Source organism: Lynx canadensis, chromosome C2 (genome assembly GCF_007474595.2).
Source record: "Lynx canadensis isolate LIC74 chromosome C2, mLynCan4.pri.v2, whole genome shotgun sequence".
NCBI lineage: Eukaryota > Metazoa > Chordata > Mammalia > Carnivora > Felidae > Lynx > Lynx canadensis.
In genome coordinates, this window is record NC_044311.2 from 10,525,871 (window position 1) to 10,536,851 (window position 10,981).

At 36.6% G+C, this 10,981-nt stretch overlaps 1 protein-coding gene across 1 annotated transcript in view; it reads left to right on the forward strand.

Annotated features, from left to right (window-relative positions):
* Positions 1–7,772, forward strand: part of DYNC1LI1 (dynein cytoplasmic 1 light intermediate chain 1) — a 43,923-nt gene extending 36,151 nt beyond the window's left edge. The window contains exon 13 of the mRNA XM_030328883.2: positions 572–7,772. Within this exon, the coding sequence (XP_030184743.1) occupies positions 572–684 (113 nt within the window). The 3' untranslated portion in view covers positions 685–7,772. The remainder of the gene's footprint in view (positions 1–571) is intronic.
* The last annotated feature ends 3,209 nt before the right edge of the window (positions 7,773–10,981 follow it).

A 10,981-nucleotide genomic window follows, 5' to 3' on the forward strand; every position in this document is an offset into this window, starting at 1 on the left:
TTTTATGAAATTAAATGATAGGTACTAGTTTTATTTGCATTTGGTAACAGACCCTATAATTTAAAATGAGGGGATTTAGGGGTGTCTAGGTGACTCCGTCAGTTAAGCATCTTTTTTTTTTTTTTTTTTTTAGTTTATTTTGAGAGAGAGCCAGACAGACACAGAGAGAGATCATGAGCAGGGGAGAGGCAGAGAGAGAGAGAGAGAGAGAGAGAGAGAGAGAGAGAGAGAGAGAATATCTCAAGCAGGCCCTACACATCAGCACATAGCCTGACATGAGGCTGAAACCCACATACCTGCTTGGGATCCTCTCTTTGCCTCTCTCTCTCTCTCTCTCTCTCTCTCTCTCTCAAAATAAGTAAATAAACTTAAAAAAAATTTTTTTAAATAAATAATAAATAAAATGATTTTTTTTTTTTTGAGGGGATTTATTTTTAAATTAAGGATGTTTATATAACTTAGCATGCTGGGTAAAGTTAATGAAGCCATTGGCAGTTTTTAAATGAAGAAATATTGGTGTAAAAGATACTTTGACTTCTATCTAAATCTTGTTTCTTGTCCTTCAACGTAGGCCAGAAGCCTGTCCTATCAGATGTTCATGCGGAACTAGACAGAATTGCACGCAAACCAGTTACAGTTTCCCCTACAACACCTACATCTCCTACGGAAGGAGAAGCTTCTTGAAGATACCAAATAAAGCCATTTATTCAGTTTTCTGGGATAATGTAAACTTGCCTCTGCCTTCTCCTTCAAAAGTGGAATTAGGGAACTGGAGTGCTTTTTCAGATGGACTAAATTTCTTTTTTTTTTTTTTTTTTTTAATTTTTATTTGTGGTTGCCCGTTTTTTATAAAAGGAAGCTATACAGAAGAAAAATTATTCTACATTATGTAGGATTGCTGTTTGCATTGCCACTTTGCATAAGGAAATAATTTTGGATTTTGAAAAACTCAAAATTTATAGATCTGAAATACAGCCACGTGATCATACTCTAAAGGCTATTTAAAACATGGGAGGGTTTAGGAAAAGGCAGAAAATAATATGCTTTGGGCATTTGACTGACTTGGAAGTCCAAACTTATTTTAGTTAAGACTATTAAAATCATTTGAAAAATTATGTGTTAGTTTTGCTGGAAAAGAGAAAATGATCAATTGTCAGATTTTCCACACCAACGTAAATATACCACCACACATGGAATATGCTGAGAAAATATCAGATAGCATTTTATACACTAGTCATTGTTTCGATCCATGATCCTGTAAGTTGTCATCAAAATGGAATTTTAAAATATTGGCCAAGATTCATTCTTTAACTGAGAAGAAAGAAAGCACACTGCCTAAATGCATAAAAGAAAAATGCAGAGGTTATTAAAATGTAAAGAGGTAACAGTCTTTGGATTTGTCTATCTATATCTGTATTGATATATAGATATAGATATATATATGGCTCTGCCTTAATATACCCCTTTTTTGTTTGTGACTTTCAACTGTAATCAGTTAATAAAGTATTTATTCTCTGCATTCAGGTTCAAATAACTTGTTGCATTCTCTTATATATAATTTGTATTTATCAGACCATGAATAAGATTCATTAGTATTTTAAGGTATTTGACTTTATAGGGTTATTAAGCATTCTGATCTTTGTAAGAGACAAGTGAATACGTAAGATTCCTTAAGTTTCCTTAAGTTGGGAGTTTACCTTGATCAACACGTCTTCCCCACAAGCATGTCTTGAACTACAGAATCTTATGTCAGCATTTCTGGTAGATAAAAATATAGCCTTTTATCATTATTTATTGGGCAGAAGCTGTTTAAAAGCTTGGCGAATGCACTAACACATAGTTCCTCTCTTACAGGTGAGAACACCTGTTGTTAGTAGTTCCACCTGAATTTTCAATACTGTTTTTAAATGCTTGTTGTAGAACCTTCATAAGAACAATTTGACTTCTTACTGAAGTTCACCTAAAGAACATACGTACATTTAACTTACTGAATCGTTACAGATAACTGGGAAAAAATGGCTACTGCCGTTATACTGGCCTTCATTATTACTTTAAAATATATATTCCAAAGATTTTTTTTCAGCAAAAATGTTTAAGGACAATATCCCTACTATCTAACATAATCCTTTCATTAGGAGTTTAAAACCTTTACTTTTAAATAGTATTTGGCTCCTAATAGTTGAAAATAAGTGTTAAAATAACATGAGAGGGTAATGATTTGTTTCAAGGTGGGAAAAACTTAGGTTGTTCATGGGCACGGAAAAACTAATTTGTAAAAACATTTTGTTTGAGGAAATGGAAGATGAAAAATGCCTCTGATAGAATCTTTAGTCTGGAAAGGGTTCTGCAGTCATGGTGTTATAAAGACCAGTTTTTCTGAACTAGTACTTTAAGTAAAACTAATGACAGAAAGAAAATTGCTGCCTGTGCATCATGTCTGCTGTGTTTGCATGTCTAGACCAACTCATTTTTCTCTGTGTGACATTGGAGGTGTACTAGAATATCCTTGGAATTGAGTCATTAGCTGAAATAACTGTCAGTGTTCATTTTATATGGTATTCAGTTTTAACTAATCTAAAACCTTGTGTTTACCCTGTTTAAACCTTAAACCAATTTTTGACCCTATTTTTTGCAAGGAAATTTGTTTTTAAACTACTTGATTGTTTTTGTTTTGTTTTTAAGCAGTTTTTATTGAGGTATACAGTACAGAAAAGTGTACAAATTCATGTTATATGGTTTGAAATACCTCTTAATCAGCGCCACGATCAAGAAAGATGTTACTGGCATCCTGTGTTCTTCTGTGTGCCCCTCATTAGTACCCCTGCCTGCCAAGTGACCACTATCCCAACTTGCACAGGCATAGATAAGTTTTATTTATTTATAATCTTTATGTAAATGGAATCTTACAGTTTATATTCTTTTTGTGAAAGGTTTCTTTCAGTATTAGTTCTGTGACACATCAAATACATGTAGCAATAATTATCCATTCTCATTGCGCCATAATACTCCACCATGCAAATACACTACAATTTATCCATTATGCTATTGATGGAGGTATATCAGTTTCCTATTGCTGCTGTAACAAGTTACCAAATTTCAGTTGCTTCAAACACTACAGTTTTATTATTTTACCATTCTGGGGGTCAGAAGTCCAAAATCAGCCTAACTTGGGCTAAAGTTAAGGGGTCGGCAGGGCTGGTTTCTTTTGGAGGCTCCAAGGAGCATCTCTTCCTTCTTTTCTAGCTTCTAGAGGCTGCTTGCATTCCTTGGGTTCCTGGTCCCTTCTCCATCTTCAAGACATGGCATCTTCAACCCGGTGCTTCCGTCACATCACTTCTCGCCCTGAACCTGCTACCTCTCTCGTGCCAGCATCCGTGTGATTAACTTGGGCCCACCTGAGCAATCCAATGTAAGCTCCCTCAACACCTCACTCACTCTCCTTACTAGCCTGGTTTCTGAAGAGAAACTGGATATAATTCTTATCTTTGCTTCTCCATAGATTTTTTTTTCCTTTGGCTTCTTTCAAGATTTTTTGTCATGCAGTTTGATACACCTAGGCATAGTTTTTTTGGGATTTATCCTTAGTGTTCTATGAACTCTCTGGATCTGTGGTTTAGTGTCTTGACATTAATTCGGGGGAAATTCTCAGTCGTTACTGCTTCAAAGATTTATTTTGTTCCTTTCTTCTGTATTATGTATATGTTACATCTTTGTAGTCTTAACAGTTTTAGAATATTCTATTCCATCCCTTCCCCCCGCCCCCCACCTCTGGCCTTTTGTTGCATTGCTTTTTCGTTTCGGAAGTTTCTTTTAACATATACTGTCACTCAGAGATTCTTTCTCAGTCATGTCCTGTCAACTAATTAGCCCACAGAAAGCATTCTTCATTTCTGTTAGTTTGTTTGTTTGTGTTGTTTGTTTGTTTGAATCTCTATCATTTCTTTTTGGGTCTTTTTTAGAATTTCCATCTTTCTGCTTATATTACCCATCTATTCTTACATGTTGCCTACTTTTTTTGTTAGGGCCCTTAGTATATTAATCATAGTTGTTTTTCTCTTTTATTTTTTTTTATTTTTTGTAATGTTTATTTTTGACAGAGAGAGAGACAGAGCATGAGCAGGGGAGGGACAGAGAGAGAGGGAGACACAGAATCCAAAGCAGGCTCCAGGCTCTGAGCTGTCTGCACAGAGCCCTACATGGGGCTCGAACTCACAGACTGTGAGATCATGACCTGAGCCTAAGTCGGATGCTCAACTGACTGAGCCACCCAGGCACCCCAGTCATAGTCATTTTTCAATTTGTGGCCTGATAATTCATCATCTCTGCCATATCTGAATCTGATTCTGACGCTTGCTCTGTCTCTTCAAACTACTTTTTGCCTTTTACTATGCCTTATAATTTTCTGTTGATAGCTGGACATGATGTACTGGGTAAAAAGAAGTCCAGTGAATAGACCTTTAGTAATGTGGTGGTAAGATGTTGGGGAGAGGGAAAGCATTCTGTAGTCCTATGATTAGGTCTCAGTGACCCTGTGCCCCTGGGCTGTGGACTTCACAAGTGCTTCTCAGTCCCCATCTTCACCCGCAAACCCCTACCCCTTAGGTGGGACTGGATGGCTGGATGGGGAACACCAGGGAATTTTTCTCTGATTTTTTCCCTTTGAGATCCTGATAGAACTCCTGGAGGTAAAAGTCACAAAAGTGGGGGATTCCCCTAGACCAGGGATTTTTAGCTCACAGAATTGTCTACTCTGAGCCACCAGCAGCTTGTCAACTATAGTTCAGGCTTTCCTACCCCAGTACTGTCTCCCTCAGAGGTGTCTGCTTGGGAGTTTCTAGTTAAACAAGTTGTTCTGTGTCCACTTGCCAGTTTCCAATTTGGGGGACAAGGATTGGCCCTGGGACCTCACTTCTCTGACAAATCTAAAAAGAGTTGTTGAATTTTCAGTTCAGCATTTTGCTTGTTAGGGTGGAAAGATGACTTTCAAACTCCTTACTTGTTGGCTTGGAAACTGGAAGTCTGGTTTCACCCTCTCAAAATCCTAATCACATCTGCAAAGTCCCTTTGCCTAATAAGGTAACATTCACAGGTCCCAGGGATTAGGATATGGACGTCTTTGTAGGACCATATTTAGGCCTACCTATAGGATGTTTGGGTGACTTTTAATTTTTCAATTGCTATTGTGAATTGTGCTGTTACGAACACTCTCAAATGTGCTTTGTGGAAAATAAGTTCTCATTTCTACTGAGTATATGTGTAGATGTGGATTGCTGGGTCCATGGGCTATGTGTATATTCAGCTTTAGTAGATAATGCCAGTTTTTCCAAAATGGTTATACGAATTTCCATTCCTGGGGTGCCTGGCAGGCTCGCTCAGTCAGTAGAGTTTAAGCCCCACGGTGGGTGTAGAGATTACATAAAAATAAAATCTTAAAAAAAAAAAAAAGTCCATTCCTGGGAGAAAATATTTGCAAAATATATATCTAAAGAGTCTAGTATTCACATTACATAAAGAATTCTTACAACTTAATGGTAAGACCGGTAACCTAATGTGAAAATGGCCAAAGGATTTGAATAGACATTTCTCCGAAAAAGATACACAAATGACAAGCACAAGAAAAGATGCTTATTCTTATTAGCAGGTGAGGAAATGCAGATCAGAACCACAGTGAGGTACCACTTCACAGCCAAAACAAAAAATGAGTGTTGGCGAAGATGTGGAGAAATTAGAACATCCATACATCACTGGTGGGAATGTAAAATGTAAAACCGGCAGCCACTTTGGGAAACAATGTGGTGGCTCCTCCTAAGATTAAACATAGTTACCTTATGACCCAGCAATGCCCCTCCTAGATACATACCCCACAGACTGAGAACATTTGCCATCACAGAAACTTGTATGCAAATGGTTACAGCAGCATTACTCATAATGGCCACATGGCGCAGACAACCCAAACATCTACCAACAAATGGATAGACAAAATGTGGCATAGCCTACAATGGGATATTTTTCAGCTATAAAAAGGAATGAAGTATTGATACATGATACAACATGGGTAAACCTTGAAAACATACTGTTAAGGGAAAGAAGGTAGTCACAAAATGTCACGATATAGGATTCCATTTGCATGCAATGTCCAGAATAGGCAAATGCATTGAGACAGAAATAGTGGTCTGTTGTTAATTTTAGACATTCTGGCAAGTATACAGTAGGACCTCATGGTGGTTTTAATTGTATTTCCTTGATACCTAATGCATGTTTTATGTTTATTGGCCATATAGATACCCTCTTTTGTAAAGTACCTCTTTAAGAATCTTAAGAGTCTTGTCCTTTTTCTTTTTCTTTTTTTGGGGGGGAGGGAGTAGGGGGAAAGATGAGGGGGAAACTATCTGACTTTTTCTTACTCACTTATTCTTTACATTCAGGATGCTTGTTCTTGTCAGATACATATTGTAAATATCTTCTCTCATTTTGTGGTTTGCCTTTTCTCTCTCTGGTATCTTTTGATGAGTAGGAGTTATTGATTTTAATATTCCATTTGTCAGCTTTTCTTTATGGCTGTCGCTTTTATCATCTGTTTGAAAGAAATCCTTGCCTACCCTCAAGGTGATGATATTCTATAATTTTTTTTTTCTAAAAGATTTATTGTTTTACTTTTGTACAATCCTAGGATTGATTTCTCTGCATGGTATGAAGTAGGGGACAAGATTCTTTTTTTTTTTTTTTTTTTTTTAACTGTGGGTGTTCAATTAATTCAGTACCGTTGTTGGGAGACTCATCCTTCTTCACTTTGCTGTAGTCCCCCCTTGGTCATAATTTAACTGTCCATCTATGTATACTTCTGTTTCTGGGCATTCTGTTCTCTTCTATTTGCCAGTTTGCCTAGACTGTACTGATACTACAGTCTCAGTTTCTGTCCTTTATCTGGTAACCTAAGGCCTCCGGTATTGTTTCTCTTTAAGATTGTTTTTGCTATTCCATTTACTGGTCCATTGTCCCCCCACCCCCACCCCCACCCTACATTTTGATTGAGATTGCATTGAATTTACAGATCAATTTGGGGATAACTGTCCTCTTTAAAACATCTTCCAAACTGTACACAGAAATATCCTTCCACTTATAAAGGTTTCCTTCAATTTCTCCTAGCAATATTTATATTTTTCAATGTATCCTCTTGCACCTCCTGTTGGTACATTATTTTTTTCCACTGAATTTTTTCGATGCTATCGTAAATGGCATCCTTTTAAAGTTTCATTTTATTTGTTGCTGGTGTATAGAACTGCATCTTTGTCATATTATCCAGAAACCTTATTCAAATTCCTTTATTAATGTAATGGTTATGTGTAATTTATTATGTATTTTTCTACATAGAATTATGTCATCTGCAAATTATGAGTCTTATCTCCTCCTTTTTAATGTTGTCTTGCTTTATGACGCCTGTACCCCAGTACAGAATACTGTTGAACCAGTGAGAGGAAGCATCTTTATCTTGTTCCCCACCTCAGAATGAAAGCTTTTAATATTCCACTATTAAGTCTGTTTACTGCATGCTTTTTGTAGATACTCTATCAAAGAAAGAAAGTTCTCTTCTTTCCTAGTTACTTTATATCATGAGTTTTATCATGAATGAGTGTTGAATTTTATAAAATGCTTTTTTCTTTATTGAGATAATCATTTTCTTTTTTTTTTTCTGTTAATGGTATCATTTACATTACCTTTTAAAGATATTAAGCCAACTTTGTATTCCTGAAATAAATCTAACTTGATCCTGATGTATTAGTTTTGTTATATTGCTGGATTTGGTTTGCTAACATTTTATTAGGATTTTGCATTCTGCACCTGAGAAAGATTGGCCTGTAATTTTCATTTCCCATCATGTTTTTGTCAGTGTTTGATATCAAGATTATGTTGACCTCATAAATCAAGTTGGGAAGTATTTTCTTTTTGTATTCTTTGTAAAGACTTTGTGAAAGATTGGTGTGATACTTGTCAATTTTGTTCCTCAAAACTATCAGACATCAATTTACAAGGCCCTTTGTGGAACTTAACAATAGCACAAATGGTAATATCCATTACAATTTTCTTATTTGGGCTTCATTTTTTAGAAAAACTACTTTTTCAGGTTGCAAAATACTGGGATATGGAAGTTCCTCCTTCCTGTAACACCTTTTCAATGTCCTTACCAAATAGTTCTCTATGCTGAAATAGGATTACAGTCAGTGACATCCGGGAACTCTTGCTGAAAATGTAGGACTTAACCCTGTGATCATAATTATTTCAGGGACTTTTAGGAAAACATGTAATCCATACATACAATAAAAAATACATGAAGTAATATGAAGAAATACATGGAATTCAAGAATATTTTTCAAGATATTTCTCAAAAAAAAAAAAAAAAAAAAAAAAGAGGTTAGAGTGGGAGAGAGCCAAAGCATAAGAGACTCTTAAAAACTGAGAACAAACTGCGGGTTGATGGGGGGTGGGAGGGGTGGGAGGGTGGGTGATGGGTATTGAGGAGAGGGCACCTTTTGGGATGAGCACTGGGTGTTGTATGGAAACCAATTTGACAATAAATTTCATATATTGAAAAAAAAGATATTTCTCATATAACTAGAGAATAGATGGAAATAATCACACTTTGAGACACAAAAGTTGTTACTCTCCATTTTCTGAAACTGGCTTATAGAGAGGGAGAGGAGGAAATATGCACACACGTATATACACACATATACATTTGGGGCAGAGTAGTACCTTGATCCCACTTTGTCACCAAAATCTTTTTAGAATTAGTCTACTAATTCTGTCTTCTCTTGCGTTAAGATCTTTTTCTTGGGGTGCCTGGGTGGCTCAGTCAGTTAAGCATCCGACTTTGGCTCATGGGTTTAAGCCCCGCATTGGGGTCTGCTGACAGCTTGGAGCCTGGAGCCTGCTTCAGATTCTATCTCCCTCTCTCTCTGCCCTTCCCCTGCCCATGCTCTGTCTCTGTCCCTCTGTCTCTCAAAAATGAATAAACACTAAAATATTTTTAAAAATAATAAAATTTTTTTCTAAAATTCTAATACAATTCTCAAATTTTTGGTCACAAGACTCCTTTACACTTGTACTTATTTAAGGAGACCCCAAAGAATTATTAATTATTAATATGACCCGATATGGGTCATTAAAAATAATATGAGGCATATTTATCTATATTTACCCTAAGATAAAAGCTGAAAATTTTTAAAATATTTATAAATGATAATAGTAAATCTGTTACATGTTAAATAACTTTTTTAAGGAAAATAGCTTTGACAAAAATGCACCGAAAAGAGTGTCATTGTTTTACATTTTTACAAATCTCTTTAATGTCTAGCTTAACAGAAGACAGCTGGATTCTAATACCTGCTGTATTATATCTGATGTGATGTTTTTTGGTTGAATTCTATGAAGAAAATACAGCCTCACAGATACATAAATGGAAAAGATAGTATTTTAATAGCTCTTCCAGATAATTGTGGATTTTCTTTTTGTTTCTAAAAGTCAACAAGTCTTAGTTTTTTTTAAGGTTAATTGCAGTGTGGAATGAATTGATCTCTCTTGCACTTTGAATGGATTTTCCCCCTATGTGATTTTATAACATTATTCAGTACTCTGTTAGAAATTACTGGTTCACGGAGTTACAGAGCTCTTGCAAGTATTGACATATCTTACAAAATATCAAGCAATACTGCGCCCATTAGAAAAGTTTAAATGATGGGAAACTGTCAGGCTCAGTGACAGATACAAGTTTTCCAGAATTGTCATTTTTTTCTGGAAAGTTCAAATGTTATTATCAAGGCAACGAATACTATCAGTTGTATTCCTTGCACTGACAGGCTGACTTCATTCATTTTTTTTTTAAATATATATTTTTTAACATTTATTTATTTTTGAGACAGAGAGAGACAGAGCATGAACGGGGGAGGGGCAGAGAGAGAGGGAGACACAGAATCTGAAGCAGGCTCCAGGCTCTGAGCGGTCAGCACAGAGCCTGACGCGGGGCTCAAACTCACGGACCGCGAGATCATGACCTGAGCCGAAGTCGGACGCTCAACCGACTGAGCCACCCAGGCGCCCCCTTTTTTTTTTTTAATATATTTTTTTTAACATTTATTTTGACTTCATTCATTTTTGAGAAAATGCCTGCCAAATAACTGAAGTCTGAAAAACCAGTTGGCCTATAAGTAGTTCTTTCAAGTGTATAAATATGGTGAAATAAAGTGGCCTGTTGAGCGTATAACTATTGAGTAGCACAAATGCTTTTCCTTGAGACACCATTATACTTCAGTATACAGCAGATGTAAGGTTTGTACCCTTCCCATTCCCTCACACAGAATTTGAATAGGACTGGTACTAAATGGTTACAATTCAATAAGATAACAATTTTCACATCTTCATCAAGGGAATTCTTAAGTGAAATTGGCGCTTCCCACCCCCCACCCTCCCCACCTGGAGTGGTGAAGAATACAATGACCACAAATTCAGTATGGTGCTACTGCCTTGCTTCGTAGTTTTATTCCACCAGCAGGGCAGACAAGTGTTCACAGGATGAAAAAGGCAAATGACCTTCCTGTAGTCTTATGAGAATAGTTTTGACCTCGCAGAACCCTTGCAAAGGTCTCAAGACCTCTAGCAGTCCTCTGATCACCCTGAGAACTGCTGTTGGAATCCGATAGCCAAATCACTCCTTTGAGTCTGCCCCGTGTTGACTTAGAATGTAAAACAAGGCTTTGATTCAGAAATTTTGGCTGATGTTCCGTAGAATGTGACTCCTCCAAGCATTTTCTGTTAAAATACTTGTTGTCTGTAATACTGCAACTTTGCCATAGTTAGCTTGAGTTAGTCTTTGTATCGTTCTGTGTTTGGTTTGCGTGCACATCACTCTCCGAGTTTCACTCAGACTTAAGTACTGTCTAGATGGCAGGTATTGACCACATCTTTTGCTGCTCTCCCACTGCTTGAT